Genomic DNA, 19,122 nt, shown 5'->3' on the forward strand with positions numbered 1-19,122 from the left:
CTTAATCTAATAATATGTATATTCAAATTAACCAATATAGAATTTGACAAAATCATAATAATAAAATAACATGTCATTTTATAAATAAAACAGGCATTTTATAGATTAGAAAAAAGAAACATACATCATACTTTTATTTAAGTAAAGTATAAATTTTACTAAAATTGTTATGTTATACCGTATAATTTTTATATGCACTATGTATGTTATTCTCATTCATACAAATGTGAACATGACCACAAGTTTTGGTAAGCAACGGAATCAAACTGCATGCTACATTAGTCTACATTTTATCATAATACTTTAGGTGATCTAAATATAAACAACTTTGAATTAATAAAAAATATTAATGTAATTGGTTAATAATTAAATATATATTTTTTTTATTTAAAGTTGTTTATGTTTAAAGATGGAAAATATTGAGCTGTAATTACAATTCTAAAATGAATCTGAATATTCCCCAATAGTGTAAAAAAGAAAGGAAGAATAAAAAAAAAGGCAACATAATATAGGTTGTCGAGTGAGCAAAGCATGAGTGTCCCCATCAGAAATCCTTTGAATAAAAGGCTCAAAATCAGCATGTGAAGAAATTGGTACCAAAGAAGTGAAAAGTGATTCCAATGCACATGGTTCCATCTCTAACACATTATAATCCCCCAACCATTTCTTAAGATATTCCACACCATGGTTCTGTTTCAAAATATTGCTTAGTATTTGAGTTTGAACAGAGCTTGCTTTCTTAGACACATCTTCAAACCATTTAATAATCATTTCATACTCATAATTTCCATTTCCATTTCCATTCTTGTTGAGAATTGGTTGTTCCATTAGATGTGGCAAGAGGGTATGTGTGAAAGTGTGTTGTTAGGTGGTTAGACAAAAAGTTAGAGATTTTGGGGAAGAAGAAATTAAAGGAGACAAGTATTTAATGAATATGGTTTGGATTCATTGGAGTTGATATTTTCCTATTCAAAAGGGTAAACTAAAACGTGCACTCATATATTCCAGGAAGATATAGACCGCATAAAAGGAAATGGTGTTATCATTTTAAATGTGTATTTTTTCTTTTTGACAATAAATGTGTATTTTTTATTTTCAAATATCCTAATAGCTATACTACTACATCTTAAATCTTAAATACAAAGAAGTAGGAATTTGAGTTTTCAAACCCTAACTTCATCGTATCAATATTCTTGCATTTATTGATTGAATTGTACTTATGACATAAACGTGTATTTTTTATATTTTAGATTTGGACATATTTAAATTGCATAATTGCTCTCGCAATCCCTTAACTTAATTTCAGATAATATTTCAGTTATTTATCTTTTTTTTTCTTTTCGATTTGGTCATTTACTTAATTTTAAGTAACAATTTGTTTTTTTTTATGTTTTAAAATGTCAACAATGTTATCATCTTTTTAGAAAAATTTATCAAAATTTTCAAACAAAACACATAAAACTAATTATCATTTTCAATATAAAATCAAATTCATAACTCAAATTTTCAAATAAATTCATATTTTCATTCTTTATTTGATGTTGTTGGAGATATAAATATGAGTTTATTTGAATATTTGAACTATACATTTGATGATTACATGAATTTTCTTGAAATTGGTATTGAATTTTATGCATTTTGTTTGAAGATTTTGATGAATTTTCTAAGTTTATGTAAATAAAGGATAATATCATTGACATTTTAAGATATAAGGAATTAAATTATTACTTAAAATCAAATCAAGGACCAAATTAAGAAAAAAGAGACTGAAGTGTTATCTAAAATTATGTTAAGGGACTATTAGAACAATTAGGCCTATTTAAAATTAGAATAACAATTGGTTATTTATTATCTATTCTAAAACAAATATATATATATATATATATTGCTACAAAAAACAAAGATATTATAGGTAGGGTGTAAGGGACCAAGTTGGTTCAATCCTAACTAATAGAGATTGGTTTGGTTTGAGTCTACTATTTTTATGAGTGAACCCGACCTAAATTAAATCGATGATATAAGGTTGGTTCGGTTTGGGTGATTGAATTTTTTTTTTTAAAAAACTATAAAAATACTATTTATTTTTTATTATTATTGACTTCTAAAATATATGTACATCGTTAACATATTTTTTATTTTATTAATCATTAGTATTATCTCAAAATATAAATGAAAAATATCTCAATTCATAATCAATTTGACAGTATTGTTTTTATTTTATCATTTAAATGAAACTTATTTTTCTGTTAAAAAATATAAATATAGAATACAATAATTTCAAACAATTTTAATAATTACACCAGTTATATTCACTACTATAACTATACAAATATATTAATGTTAGTGTAGTAAAAAACAAAAAACTACATACTACATAGCTAACGGGACTCCATTTGATTATGCCAAATATTCATTTCCACCCTGGACTTATCAAATTCAAATACTTTTAATCAAATATGTAGAATAAAAGTCTGTGTAAATACTGGAATCAATAATACTTATTAATAAGTGTACTTCTCATCTTATAATATACCATTTATCTTAAAATATAAACAAAAATTAATAAAATAAAATAAATATATTTGATTTAAAATTTAAATTAAATAGATCAATTTTTTATATTCTATTTTTACTTATAAATAGTACTAACAACTCACTCTTTAACATTGACTTTCTAACACACTTATATTTTAAGATGGAGTAACATCTTTATAACAAATTTAATTAATCTTACAAACTATATTTTTCAACAACACATAAAATGATAAAATAGTTATTATAAAATGTTTTTTTTAATCAATAAATTACATTTAAGGATTTAATTTATATACTATTAATCACTACAATTAGATCATTAAAAATATTTGACTTTAACTACTTCTAAATCATACATGTGAGTGTATGAAAATTAATCTCTAAATTTAAAACATCTATAATTGAATATTTAAATATCTGTATTTTTTTATATTTTTTTAAAATGCCACAAAATTAGTTTAACAGTTAAACTAATTTTAATTTTCTAATTTATCTATTGCAAATGTATCTATTTATTTCATATTTGGACTATATTCCATAATATAATTATTTGTATTATTGGGCTATATTACCAATTAAAAAGACGGGTCTTGGATTTACAAGTTGAGATGATGATCACACATAACCCCAATTTTTTTTAGAGATATCAATATTTTTTACAAGATATAAATTGGTTAAAATTAAAAAAATGATACTCCCTTTTTAATAAAAAACTATATTATCATGTTAAAAATATTTTATTGGTTAATAGTATTTTCTCCGATTTCAACCTAAATTGAGCCTTTAGTCCTTTTTGTCCACCATATGTTGGATGTAATTCAAATTGTTTGTAATTAGTTAGTTAGAATAAGTTAGAAATTAATTAGAATATGGTTAGAAGTTAGTTGATGTTGTTATAACATGTACAATAAGAAACTATTGTAGTAACAATTTACAAGAAAAAGGGTTTGAATTGTAAATTTACCTATTTAAAATTTTCTGAAAAAATGAACTCAAGATTGATTTTGGTTATAAAAACAGAAAATGAAGAACGTTCTTAGTTCTGAAACCAGAAAACAGATAACGTTCTTGGTTAGTTGAAAATAACAGTTTCAACTTATCTATTTAACTCAATAATCGAAAGACTAAAAGTAAATAGATAAGGGAAGAGATATAACACACATATATATTTTGGTTTACCCAATATGGGTTACATCCAGTCCTCACAGATGTGAGATTTTCCATTAAGTGTTTAAAGCAAGAATATAAGGGACTTATTACGGGACACGATGCTCAAAATCCTAAAATCCTTTGTTTAGACCATTTTTGAATTTTTTATATTCTCCAAAAATTCCAAAAAAACTTGTGTTGCCTTATTTGATTTTTAGAAATTTTTTGTAGTATTTTTATATTTTTTTGGATTTTATTTGATAGGGTTTTCAATTTTTCACTTCAATTTTAGCAATAGGGACATTGTTGGAATTTTCAGAATTGTGATTTTGCATTGCATTGTTATGATGATGCATGACTAGAGTTAGTTCTATAAATCTTCATTCTCTTGAACCTGAAATAGATAGGACATTTCATTTACGGCGTAGACTTAATAGAGCTGCTAGTGTTAACGAATCAAAGTCAAATAGTGAAAGTGACAACTTGCTGCAAAGTATGGCTGATGCGAATAATAGAACCTTAAGACAACTTGCTGCACCTAATGTCAATTATAATGCATTGTGTATCATATATCCTGAAGTTATTGTACCGTTTAAACTTAAATCTGGTTTAATACATTTGTTTCTAATGTTTAATGGTCTTGCAGGTGAGGATCCCCACAAACACTTGAAGGAATTCCATGTTGTGTGTTCTACCATGAACTCAAGGAGTCACAGAAGACCACATTAAGCTGATAGTCTTCCCATTTTCACTCCAAGATGCCGTTAAGGACTGGTTATACTACCTTCAACCAGGTTCTGTTACAAGTTGGAATGATCTCAAGAAATTGTTTCTAGAAAAATTATTCCATGCCTCAAGAGCTGCTTCAATCAGAAAAGAAATATGTGGCATTAGGCAGATTGACAGGGAATCATTGCATGAGTATTGGGAGATATTCAAGAAATTAGTTTCTAGCTGTCCTCATCCCCATATTTCTGAACAATTGCTCATCCAGTATTTTTATGAGGCTTGCTACCTATGGATAGAAGCATTTTTGGATGTTGTTAGTGGGGGAGCACTTGTCGATAAGACCCCAGAAGCAGCAAAGGCTTTGATTGAGAATATGTCCATTAATTTCAGCAGTTTACAACTAGAAGCAATTCAACAATGTTGGCAAGGGGTGTCAATGAAATTCAAGCTTCTTCCCACAAGAATTTAGAAGGCAGACTTGATGAGGTTACATCTTTAGTAAAAAAAATTGGCAATAAGTAAAACACAAGCAGTGGTCTACGGTATTTGCACTTCTCCAGAGCATTCTACAGATTCATGTTCTACATTGCAAGAAGATCCAATTGTTGATCCTCCTCAAGCATATGCAGCAAATATATACAATCCTCAAGCCAATTGTCATATGTCATCTAACAAGTGCAATCCTGGTTGGAGAAACCATCCCAACCTGAGATGGGGGAATTCATCTGCACAACAACAACCTAGGCAGCAGCAGCAACATCAACAAAATATTCCTCAACAACAAAACAATGCACCTTAATTAATGGACCTCATTAAGCATATGGCCATCTAGAATCTCCAATTTCAACAAAGAATAGATTCCACCATTCCAAATTTGGAAACAAAGATTGGTCAGCTAGCTACTTCAATTAATCAACTACAGACTCAGGGGTCAAATCAATTGCATGCACAATCAGTAGTAAATCCAAATGCTCCCAATGTAAGTGCAGTTACATTAAGGTCTGGAAAAGCTGTTGAAATACCAAAGGTACCTGAAACTGCCGTGAAAAATAACAAGGTTGTTGTGGACACTTGATACCTCAAACTGTTGATGTTGATCAAAATATACCACTTCCTTTTCGTCAAAGGGCAATGAAGACTAAGAAAATGGGCGAGGTAGATAAGGACAAGGAGATCTTTGATACATTTAGGAAGGTGGGAGTGAACCTTTCCCTCCTTAAAGCAATTAAACATATTCCAAGATATGCAAAATTTCTAAAAGATTTGTGCACACACATGAGAAGGTTAAAAGGTAATGAAAGGGTAAACATGAGGCGAAATTTTCAGCCCATGCCTTAGAAATGCAAAGATCCAAGAACTTTTTCCATTCCATGTACCATAGGCAATAGTCAATTTGAAAATGCTATGTTAGATTTAGGAGCTTCCATTAATGTTATGTCTACATCTATTTTTAACTCTCTTGCTCTTGTACCTTTATAAAGTACAGGTGTTACCATTCAATTTGCGAACATGAGCAATGCTCGTCCTACTGAACTTGTGGAGGATGTACTTGTTCGAGTTAATGAATTGATATTTCCTGCAGATTTTTACATTCTGGACATGGAGGGAGAGAATAAGTCCAACATGGCGCCAATCATCTTAGGCAGACCATTCTTGAAAACTGCTAGAACAAAAATTGGTGTGCATGTTGGAACTCTATTACTGGAATTTGGTGATAGCATTGTAAAATTTAACATCTTTGATGCTATGAAACACCCCATAGAAGAGCATTCTATTTTTCAAATTGAATTGCTTGCTGATTTGGTTGATGACACTTACCCCGATATGTTTGCTATTGATTTTCCTTCATTGTTTGGTTTGATGATACTTATACTTGTGAATTATGTACAGATACTCAATTATGTTATGTGTGTGCTGAAATAGAAGTTGCCTTGCAGGTTGATCATTGTGCTAATATTGATATTTCTACTAACAAAATTGATTTTGCAGACTTAGCTTCGGCCACTAGAGTTGTACTTTCCATTGAACAACAAATGACTATAGAGCTTAAACCATTTCCTGAAAATTTGATATATGCATATTTAGAAGGAAGTGACAAGTTACCTGTGATTATTTTAGCCAAATTTGAAGATGAACAGGAAGAGAAGTTGTTGCAAATTTTAAGAAAATATCATAAGGCAATCATATGGACCTTGGCTGATATTCCTGGTATTAGCCCATTCATGTGTTTGCATAGGATACTACTGGATGATGGGGTAAAATCAGTCAGACATCCCCAAAGACGACTTAACCCATTAATTCTGGATGTTGTAAAAAAGGAAGTGACAAAGCTCTTGCAAGTAGGAATTATATACCCTATCTCTGATAGTTAACGGGTGAGTCCGATGCAGATAGTCCCTAAGAAAATTGAAGTCACAATGGTTAAAAATGGAAATAATGAACTTATCCCCCACACGAGTGCAAAACAGCTGGAGGGTATGCATCGATTACAGGAGGCTAAACCAGGTAACTAGAAATGATCATTTCCCTTTATTCATTGATCAGATGCTTGAACGGTTGGCTAGTAAGTTACATTATTGTTTTCTTGATGGTTTTTCTGGTTATTTTCATATCCATATTGCACTAGGGGACCAAGAAAAGATCACGTTCACTTGCTCTTTCGGCACATTGATCTATTGGAGGATGCCCTTTGGCGTATGGAATGCTCTTGGCACTTTCCAACGCTGCATGATTAGTATTTTCGTTGATTTGATAGAAAATTGTATTGAAGTTTTCATGGATGATTTTACTGTGTATGGTTCCTCATTTGATGCATGCTTGAACAATTTAGATAAAGTTTTGCATATATGTATTTGTTAAAACAAACTCTCAAATTAAAGTTTTGATGAAAATAAACAAAGGTTAATTAAGAAAGTTAATTATGATTATAAAATGTTATGTTAATTAACTTGTGCTTTTGAGTGAATTAATACAAAGATATGAATCAAGCAAAGCAAAGAAAACAGTTAAAAACTGAATAGACAAAGAAACAAGAACATTCTAGACAAAATGGAGAATTATCTCCAGATTCAAGACTGATCGTCACAACATCTTGACCAATCAATCTCCATTATTTCAGCGAAGCTTTTGTCTCTAAATTTTATACTAAGTTCATCAGTACATGGCAAGGAACAAACAGGTCTCATCTCAATCAAAGAAAGCTTTCGAATCATTAAGATAAAAGGTCTCGAAACAAGCTAGTTGAAATAGTTTAGAACATCTTCATCCAAACTGTCAAGAAAGTTCAATCAATCTTGATCTGTACAAAAGACATCGGGAAGACATCTAGAATAATCAAACTAAATCTCCAGATTGATCATCAATCTCCAGAAAGATCAAACTGCCAAAACCAGATTGATAATCAATCTCGGTTTTTGCAGAATTTCAGTTTTGATCTCCTTACTTCTGCAAAGGATTATAATCATTCACCAAACTGTTTTGGACAGATACAAGGCTCCAGGTTGAAGCTGTAACATCAATAATTAAATACTAAGCTTCAAGGATCATTAAACTCAAAGGAAAACTGATCAAAGAAACATGTAACAACATCAGTCAAAATAGATTCAAAATGTTCAAAGGCTGAAATATTTTTAATCATATAAATTGTTTTTGGTCAAAAATGACAGAGCACTACCAACAGCTCTTTTGACCATTATTAAATGCTCCAAACACCTATAAAAGAAAGGCCAATGTCCAGGAAAAAGGAAGAACTTCAAGTGCTATCAAAGTCTCATAAATCATTCACATTCACATACTTGAAATTCTCAATTTCTCAAAGAAGAATCAGTTCTGAACTTTTATATCATATTGTGTTATAATTATTGTATTCTTGGTAAGGAATCGAATCTCAAACAAGAGTTGAGACATCTCAGATTCTATCAAAACAATCTCATCATTATTGTAAAACTCAAACTATAAGAGTTTAATTACAGTTTGAATAGATTGTCACGAATCCTATCAAGATTGATAGGTGATTAATTTACTTTCTGGGTGGAAAGAGATAGAGCTTGTACAAGATCAAGGTTGATCTAAGCTAGGTGCTGTAAAACCAAGAAGGTTCTTTGTTTTGAACACTTAGTGGAAAATCTCACGGTTGTGAGGACTGAACGTAGCCCGAGTTGGGTAAACCGGGAGATATCCTTGTGTGGTATTCCTTCTCTTATTTCTTTATTTATTACGATTAATTGATTAACTGAGATAAAACATAAACTGAATTTCTGTTTTTTAAGCTAGCCAAGAACGTTGTTCGTTTTCTGGTAAAAACCAAGAACGTTCTCCATTTTCTGTTTTCTTAACCAAGATCATTCTTGAGTTAAAACTTAAAGTTTCTTTAGGAATTTTAAATATGTACATTTACAATTCAAACCCCCTTCCTTGTAAATCGACATTGTTACTTCAATTGGCATCAGAGCTCGGTCTCTAGAAAGATTAAAAACACCTAACAAGTGCTAGAGAAAATATCTAGAAGAAAAGATGTCGAAAACCAAATATATTGTTGAAGGAGGATCTTCAAACAAACCACCATTCTTTGATGGATCTGACTATTATTTCTAGAAGAATAAGATGCAGCTGTTTCTGAAATCTCAAGATACAGGGATGTGGCGCATCATTACAGATCGAGATTTCATACCAAGATTTAATCAAGATGACTCAACCTCTACTGCGAAGAAAGAAGCAGACTGGACAGCTGATGATAAAACTAAGGTACTCCTAAACGCTAAAGTTCAATTATTCTTATCATGTTTCTTAAGTAGAAAAGAGAGTGAAATAGTAGATGAATGCATAACTGCAAAAGAAGTATGGGATACACTGCAAACTCATCATGAAGCAACAAGTCATGTCAAAGAAACAAGAATAGACATTGGCATAAGGAAATCTGAACTGTTCGAAATGCAAGAAGGAGAAACTGTTAATGAAATGTACTCAAGATTCACAACAATAGCAAATGAAATGCGTTCTCTTGGCAAAGCTTACAGAGTTCAAGAAAGAGTAAGAAAAATCATGAGATGTCTTTCAATCATATAGAGACCAATGGTAACAGCTATAAGCCAAGCCAAGAATCTTGAATCACTTCCCCTGGAAGAACTAATTGGAACTTTAAGAGTACATGAAGTACTGCTACAAGAAGACAAATCAATCACGAAGGGAAAGGCAATATCACTAAAGGCATCTCAAGAAAACATCACAGTACAAATAGAGGAAGAACCAGAAGAAACTGAACAAGAAGATGCTGATGAAATTACTCTTCTCACCAGAAGAATACAGAGAATGATGAGAAGAAGAGATCAAATCAAAAAGGGATTCCAAAACAGAAGTTGACAAAAGCCAAGTCACATGCTTTGGATGTAATAAATTAGGACAATATAAAGCAGAGTGTTCGTTAAACAAGAATCCACCAAGACGATTTCCTTTCAAAAAGAAATCAATGATGGCAACATGGGATGATTCAGGAGAATCAGAAACTAAAGAAGGTGAGGAAGCTAACATATGCTTGATGGCAAAAACAGAAGAAGATGAGGTAATAAATCTTGAATCTTGTTATTTATGTGAACAAATGGGAAAAGAATTTGATAACTTGTTAAATGATTCAAATCTTCTTATTAAAAAATGTAGTTTCTTGAAAGAACAATTTCATAAAAAAAAAGAAAAAAAAAAGAGTCAAGATAGGAATAATGTTCTCACAAATATCATTCAAGAATTAAAAGAAACACAGAAACAAAATTTTGAAAAACGAGATGGTCAAAAATGATCTACACTAAAAACGTAGAACATTCTCCTTGTTAAATTTCATTAAAGCCACTAAAACTTTCCAGAAAATTATGGGATCTCAAATAGGAATCTTTGATAAAGCTGGTCTTGGTTTCAATCAAACTCAAAAAACAAAAATGTATGAGAATTTTTTTGTCTTAGAAAGAAAGGAAGAAAGATGTAAAACTAGATGCTCATATTGTAAAAAAATTGGACATCTGGAATTCACTTGCTATTTTAGAAAAAGAGATGAAAAAATTGAAAGCAAAAAGTTGATTAAAAGAGAAGATCGTTCTGCTAAACCAGTGTTAAAAAAACTGCAAAAAGGAGAACATTCTCCAGGCTGCTCTCAAAGCAGAGAAAGTTCCAAAACAAAAGTTGAACCTTCTCCAGAAAATCTGGGAAAAAGAGAACGATCTGGAACCACTTCAATATCAAATTTAAAATCTTTTGAAACCCTGATTATCAAATCAAATCCAAAATCAACAATTAAATGTTCAGTTTGTTTCAAAACCGGTCATGAAAAAACCATGTGCTATCTTAAGAAAAAAAGATAATTTCGAAAGTAACTTTCTAGGACCCAAAACAAAGTGGGTACCTAAGGCTGAGATGACATCTTATGCAGGTTGGATTTCCAAATATAAAGAGAAAGACTTGATTCTTGAACAGTGGTTGTTCAAGGCACATGACAGGAGATAAAAATTGCTTTATGACATTCATCAAGAAAGAGGGATGATCGGTTACTTTTGGAAACAACAACCATGCTCAGATTAAAGGTAAATGAACTATTAGTAAGAAAAACTCTGCTCAGATAACTGATGTTGAATATGTTGAAGGTTTAAAACACAGTCTCTTAAGCATAAGTCAGCTATGTGACAATGGATGTGAAGTTATTTTCAAACCAAAGGTATCTGAAATTAGAAAAACTGAAACTGGAGAAACTAAGTTTTCTAGAAATAGAAAGAAAAATTAATCTGTTTTATATCTTGATTAACTACCTGATGAATCCTGTTTTATGTCAATCAATAAAGATAAATGGATATGGCATGAAAGAGCTGGACATATTAGTATGAAAACAATTTCAAAAATCTCAAAGTTAGATCTTGTTAAAGGATTACCCAAACTCAATTTTGATAAAGATAAAATATGTGAAGCATGTGCAAAAGGAAAACAAGTCAAGAGTAGTTTTCATTCAAAAGATTTTGTAACCACAAACAAAACTCTTGAACTACTTTACATAGATCTTTTTGGGCCAATTAAAACAACAAGTCTATGATGAATGAAATATGGTTTTGTTATTGTTGATGATTTCTCAATATTTACTTGGGTGTTATTTTTAAAACAAAAAGACTATGCTTTTGATGGATTTAAAATATTTTGCAAGAAAGCACAAAATGAGAAAGAATCCAACATCATTTTTGTAAGAAGTGATCATGGAGGAGAATTCATAAATGCTTCTTTTAAAACCTTTTTAGTTGAACTTAGTATTTCTCATAATCTATTATGTGCAAGAACTCCACAACAAAATGGAGTTGTTGAACGGAAAAATAGAACATTACAAGAAATGGCAAGACCAATCTTGAAAGAGTCTAATGTTGAAAGGTATTTTTGGGCTGAAGCCGTTAACACGTCTTGTTATATCCTAAACCGTGTATCCATAAGAAAAATCATTAACAAAACCCCATAGGAAATCTGGAAAAATATAAAGCCAAACATTTCTTACTTTCATATTTTTGGTTGTTATTGTTATATTTTGAACAACAAAAATATCATTGGAAAATTTGATGCAAAATCCGATAAAGCAATTTTTCTTGGTTACTCAACTGATTCTAAAGGATATATAGTATTTTATCTAAGAACTAATGTTGTAGATATTAGTATGCACATATTATTTGATGAGTTTGATGACTTGGATATAAGTAAAAAGGATGAGGAAAAAGAAACTCATACTGATTTACAACAGCAAGACAGTCTACAGAAAACAGAGATGGATAAACAATCTTCGTTTCATTCTCCACCAAAAAGTTGGAGAACGATTGAAGATCATCCTCAAACACAAATCATTGGAGACACAACTGATAGGATTAGAACAAGAAAATCATTCAAGAATGATGAAAACATCATGGCCATGATATCCCAGATTGTACCAAAATCAATTAAGGAAGCCATAGTTGATCAATCTTGGATAGATGCTATGAAGGAAGAACTGCTGCAGTTCGAGAAAAACGAAGTCTGGACACTGGTACCTGATCCACTAGATCAAACAATCATTGGTACACGATGGGTTTTCAGAAATAAACTAGATGAAGAAGGTAAGGTTATTAGAAACAAAGCAAGACTGGTTGCTCAAGGATACAATCAACAAGAAGGTATAGATTACAATGAAACTTTTGTTTCAGTTGCAAGGTTAGAAGCTATTCGTATACTTCTTGCATATGCATCTCATAAGCTTATTAAATTGTTTCAAATGGATGTTAAAAGTGCATTTTTGGATGGATTCTTAAATGAACAAGTTTATATGAAACAACCTCCAGGATTTGAAAATCAATCAAAACCAAATCATGTTTTCAAACTTACCAAAGCTTTATATGGTTTAAAACAAGCACCAAGAGCTTGGTATGAACGGTTAAGTTCATTCTTAATCATAAATGGATTTTCAAGAGGAAAAATTGACACCACGTTATTTAAGAAAATATAGAAGAATGATTTACTTATTCTTCAAGTATATGTTGATGATATCATTATCGGGTCAACAAATGAAAAGTTGTGTGAAGGATTTTCAAAACTTATGCAAAATGAAATTGAAATGAGCATGATGGGAGAATTAAGGTATTTTCTTGGATTACAAATTAAACAATATGAAAATGGTATTTTCATTTGTCAAGAAAAATACGTTAAAGATCTGTTGGTCAAATACAAAATGAATGAATCAAAGGTCATGTCTACTCTCATGCATTCATCCTCTTCTTTGGAGAAAGACGAAAATGATAAATCTATTTCTGAAAAATAATATCGAGGAATGATTGGCTTTTTGCTTTACTTAACTGTTAGTAGACCTGATATAGTATTTGATGTGGGATCATGTGCTCGATTTCAATCAACACCAAAAGAAACTCATTTAATAGTAGTAAAACGAATCTTTAGATATCTTATTGGAACCACTAATCTTGGTCTTTGGTATAGAAAAGGTTCGCATTTTGATCTGATAGCGTATTGTGATGCTGATTATGCTGGAGATAAAATCGAAAGAAAAAGCACAAGTGGAGCATGTCAGTTCTTAGGAGAAACATTGATAAGCTGGTCTTGCAGAAAACAAAACACAATAGCTTTATCAACCACTAAAGCTGAATATGTCTCAACAGCAAACTGCTGCTCACAAGTTCTTTGGATTAAAAATCAACTCGTAGACTACTCAGTAAGTTATTCCAGCATTCCAATTTACTGTAATAACATTAGTGCCATAAATTTGTCTAAAAATCCAATATAGCACTCTAGATCAAAACATATTGAAGTAAAGCATCATTTTATTTGTGATCATGTCAATAAGAGAGATATTGAATTAATCTTTGTTGATACTCAAAATCAACTTGCTGATATCTTTACAAAGCTTTTTATCGATGATAGTTTCAATTTGATCAAAGAGAAACTGAAAATTACAAAAAATCCAGAGAATTCTGGTTAAAATCTGCTTCTGCAGAAAACAGAGAACGTTTATCAATCTCCGTTTTTCCAGACATCAGTCTCCGTTTTTCAACCAACATTCTCCTCTCAAAACCAAAAAGGGAAATCTTGGCATTTAATGCATGTGTCTATTTGTCTGCAAAAGAGAATTGACACAAAGCACTCTCGCCCCCAAAATTCTCCCCTATTTCCCAAGGTTAAAAATAATCATTGATCTTTCTCTTAGAATTTCTGACTAACATTCAACCACTCCATCTTCCTTTTCTTTTCCTAAAAAATAGCAAACAGTATTCTCAATTTCTCATATTCTTCCTCAAAATCTCTCTCACTCAAAAACCTTCTCAATTGATAAACAATAGCACGAACAAAGAAATCTACAAGAAAGAATGCACATCCTTGCTCACCATCCTCATCATCCCCATCATCTGACTCAATTCAATGCTCACCCTCTCCACCACCACGACCAACTCCACCACACGTTTCCTCTGATACCTCGTTTTCTGACTACCTCTCATAGTCCCCAGAAAATAATTCTAATCTCTCTATCAATCTCAATCCTTTATCCCCTGTTCTTCCACCACTTTACACATGTACTCCTCATAATCTCGCTCAAGTTCCCCCTAATCTGAGAAAACCTACGATACCAAAAAGAAGCTCCATGAGAGTACAATCTGACATTGGAATCTCAAAGGCCTCCACATAAAAACCATTCTACTTCATCCTCTCCAATTCCGAGACTGATGACTTATCTGATACTCCTCTTCACACAACCGGTATAGAGAAAGCACAAACCAAACCCACCACTCCATCAAAATCTTCTTTCTCTTCTGAACCTTCTCAATGAACTCCCCCAAATCAAAAAAGGAGATCGATCAATGAAATCTTCTCCTCTCTTCCTAAACCATCTCAACCTTCAACTTAATCCAAAAAATCACCGTAGCACTCCGTGAAAACTAAAACCACCATGACCATCGCTCAATTCCTAGCTAGAAACAAACTCAAAAATCCCCAAAGAAAGAAGATGCATGCACCCAAACAAAACTTGAAACTCACTAAACCCGCCTCTCGAGAACATATCTCTTCTCCAAATCAAGAATGTTCTCCAGTTCGTATCCATTTCCGTTCTCCACAACAAGAACGTTCTCCTGCTCAACCATTCTCTTTTTCACATCCTCAAGAACATTCTTCCCCAGTTCATACACTTTTCCCTCAGAACGTTCTCCTACTACAGAACGTTCATCTTCATCTACATCTAAAACATATGAACCATCTCCACCTACTAAAAAATCCAAACCAAACACACTCCCTCTCATTTCACCAAATAACTCCAAAAATTTCAAAGAAAAACGGGCTCAACGCCCTATTGGAATCGGGAGAGTTTTTGTATTTGATAAACTCATAATCAATGGCAACGTTGTCCAACATCATACTAATGCCCTATGTTGGACCTCTTTTCTCCAAACATCTGAATAATACTATCCAGATGTCATAAGCGCTTTCTACTGCAATACCAAGACTTTCCCAGACAAATCCCTAACCATCTCCACCATTAAGGGAATCAAGATAAGGGTAACTCCAGATGTCCTGGCTTCCATCCTTCAACTGCCTACAGAAGGACCTTTTGTTTTTGGCAACAAGTGGTACTCAGCTCTGAATCTCAAAGAGATTGAAGTACTCTCTGACTTGTTTCAAGAAGGATCCACTCGCTACCTCTCCACATATCTCAAACCCCTTCCAAAAGTCTTCAACAACATGAGCCAACATACTCTCCTTCATCACTGTGGAAGCCATGAGTATGTCTCTGCAAATGATGTCTTTATCATTTATCACCTTCTAAACTGTAAGCGCCTCAATCTTCCTTATGTTATAATTCAACACATGATATGCGCTGCCACTATGGATTACAAGAAAAATAGTGTTCCTTATGGAATGATATTAACTAAAATCTTTAGGCATTTTGGTATTCCTCTCTCCACTGAAAAATCCCTCATTAAAATTTTCAAATTTTCCACAAAGAACCTCTCACACATGCGCAAAACATTCTCTGAACAGCCTACCCTTACTACTTATCCTATTCTCACCTCAAACATCTAATCATTCAAGAGATGCATTAACAGAAACTGCTTCAAAATGTTCTCCACCAAACCAAGAACGTTCTCTAGAAAAAATCCCAAATCCATCAACTTTCTCCGTATTTCCTCAACCATCCACATTATCATCCACAAATTTCCTCTCATACTCTCAAATACTTCACTCTCCTCCTCATGACTTCGGTACATTACTACTCAATCCCCATGTAAGTACCATGTCGCCACTTTTTGTATCCCCACAAAAAACAAGCTCCTCCATTTTCAGTATTAGTCAGTTTTTAAACTTTCTAGAAGCTGTTGGCCCATCTGGTAAGCCCTCAATGGCAACCTCCTTTGCCACTATTCCAGCTATCTCTCAAACCATCATTCCATCCAACACAGTTGTTGCTGCCACCTCTCAACCATCTACTCTTACTCTTTCTCGCATGGCTGAACCTTCAAATTCTGATATTATGGCTGTTCCTCAGACTATAATAGCATGCCAGCTTCAGCAAGACCAAGAGACTACTCCATTGAGAACATGGCTCACAGAACAACTCGCTCCCAAGCTGGGAATCGCACCTCCTCCACTTTATCCTATTCCTCCGCAAGTTCCTAACCTAGGAAAATCCTCATCTTCTCCATCACTAGCATCTTAGGATCTTTTTACTCCTTCCTTTTTGTATGACAAAGGGGGAGAATTAAGATAGTTTTTATTCTATGTTTAGAATCCCTTTTTGTATCTAAGATTCTCTAATTATGCTAAAAGCAAAATGTTATGTATCACTTTTTGAGTTAATGAAAACAGTTTATGTCAAAAGTATATGCATGTTTAAAATTCTATCAAAATCACTTACTGCATTAATTGAGGGGGAGCTATTTAGCTCTTCAAAATTGATATTAGAATCATAATTAAAATCTAAATTAACATGTTTGTCATCAACAAAAAGGGGGAGATTGTTAAAACAAACTCTCAAATTAAAGTTTTGATGAAAATAAAAAAAGGTTAATTAAGAATGTTAATTATGATTATAAAAATATTATGTTAATTTAACTTGTGATTTTGAGTGAAGTAATTCAAAGATAAGAATCAAGAAAAGCAAAGAAAATAGTTAAAAACTGAACAGACAAAGAAACAAGAACATTCTGGACAAAATTGAGAATGATCTCCAGATTCAAGACCGATCGTCACAGCATCTTGACCAATCAATCTCTACTATTTCAACGAAGCTTTTGTCTCTGAATTTTATACTAAGTTCATCAGTACATGGCAAGGAACAAATAGGTCTCATCTTAGTCAAAGAAAACTTTCGAATGATTAAGATAAAAGGTCTCGAAATAAGCTAGTTGAAACATTTTGGAACACCTTCAGCAAAACTGTCAAGAAAGTTCAATCAACCTTGATCTGTACAAAAGACATCAGGAAGACATCCAGAATAATCAAACTGAATCTCCAAATTGATCATCAATCTCCACAAAGATCAAACTGCCAAAACCAGATTGATAATCAATCTCCGCTTCTGTAGAATTTCAGTTTTGATCTCCTTACTTATGCATAGGATTATAATCATTCACCAAATTATTTTGGACCGATTCAAGGCTCCAGATCGAAGTTGTAACATCAATAATTAAATAAGAATCTTTAAGGATCATTAAACTCAAAGGAAAATTGATCAAAGAAACCTGTAACATGCATCAGTCAAAACAGATTCAAAATGTTCAAAGGGTGGAATATTTTTAATCATATAAATTGTTTTGGATAAAAAAATACATAGCACTACCAACAGCTCTTTTGACCATTATTAAATGCTCCAAACGCCTATAAAAGAAAGGCCAATATCTAGGAAAATGGAAGAACTTTAAGTGCTATCGAATTCTCATAAATCATTCACATTCACATGCTTGAAATTCTCATTTTCACAAAGAAGAATCAGTTCTGAACTTTTATATCATATTGTGTTATGATTATTGTATTCTTTGTAAGGAATCGAATCTCAAACAAGAGTTGAGACATCTCCGATTCTATCAAAACAACCTCATCATTATTGTAAAACTCAAACTATAAGAGTTTAATTATACTTTGAATAGATTGTCACGAATCCTATCAAGATCGATATGTGATTAATTTAATTTTAGGGTGGAAAGAAATAGAGCTTGTACAAGATCAAGGTTGATCTAAGCTAGGTGCTGTAAAACCAAGAAGGTTCTTTTTTTTTAACACTTAGTGGGAAATCTCACAGTTGTGAGGACTGGACGTAGCCCGAGTTGGGTGAACTAGGATATATCCTTGTGTGGTATTCCTTCTCTTATCTCTTTATTTATTAAGCTTAATTGATTAACTGAGATAAAACATAAATTGAATTTTTGTTTTTTAAGCTAACCAAGAACGTTCTCCGTTTTCTAGTAAAAACCAATAATGTTTTTTGTTTTCTTAACCAAGATCATTCTTGAGTTAAAACTTAAGATTTCTTCTGGAATTTTTAAATAGGTACATTCACAATTCAAACCCCCTTTCCTTGTAAATTTACACTGTTACTTCAGTATTGAAACTAACCTTGTGCTAAAGTATGAAAAATATAATTTTATGGTTGAACAAGGCATAGATTTGGGACACGTGGTCTCTAAAAATGGGATGGAAGTGGATCCTACCAAGATTGATGTGATTTCTAATTTGCCTTACCCATTTTGCATCCGCGAGATTCGTTCTTTTCTTGGTCATGCTGGTTTTTACAGGCGCTTTATCAAGGATTTCAACAAGATAGCTCTTCCGCTGTCAAATTTTCTGCAAAAAGATGTCAGTTTCACCTTTGATGACAAATGCAAGAAGGAGTTTGATTTCTTAAAGGCAGCACTGACCTCTACTCCCATAATTCAGCCACCCAATTGGACCCTGTTTTTTGAAATTATGTGTGATGCATCTAACTATGCAATGGGAGCAGTCCTTGCATAAAGGGTTGGTAAGGTTGCCCATGTTATTTATTATGCTTCTAAGACTTTAGATTCTGCATAAGCTAATTATACTACCACTAAAAAGGAACTTTTAGCTACTGTTTTTGCACTTGATAAGTTTAGATCATATTTACTAGGTTCGAAGGTAGTTGTTTTTACTGATTATGCAGCTTTGAAGTTCTTGTTGAAGAAACTAGAAGCAAAACTGAGATTGATCTGATGG

The 19,122-nt window shown here is 32.2% G+C and overlaps 1 protein-coding gene across 1 annotated transcript in view; it reads right to left on the bottom strand.

Moving 5' to 3' along the window:
- LOC101512238 (indole-3-acetic acid-amido synthetase GH3.10-like) overlaps nt 1-973 on the bottom strand; it is a 9,609-nt gene extending 8,636 nt beyond the window's left edge. The window contains exons 1-2 of the mRNA XM_073369627.1: nt 504-973; nt 179-273 (exon numbers count right to left, since the gene is read on the bottom strand). Coding sequence (XP_073225728.1) covers nt 179-273; nt 504-828 — 420 coding nt within the window. The 5' untranslated portion in view covers nt 829-973. The remainder of the gene's footprint in view (nt 1-178; nt 274-503) is intronic.
- Between the last annotated feature and the right edge of the window lie 18,149 nt (nt 974-19,122).

This window comes from Cicer arietinum, chromosome 6 (assembly GCF_000331145.2).
Source record: "Cicer arietinum cultivar CDC Frontier isolate Library 1 chromosome 6, Cicar.CDCFrontier_v2.0, whole genome shotgun sequence".
In the NCBI taxonomy this organism is placed as follows: domain Eukaryota; kingdom Viridiplantae; phylum Streptophyta; class Magnoliopsida; order Fabales; family Fabaceae; genus Cicer; species Cicer arietinum.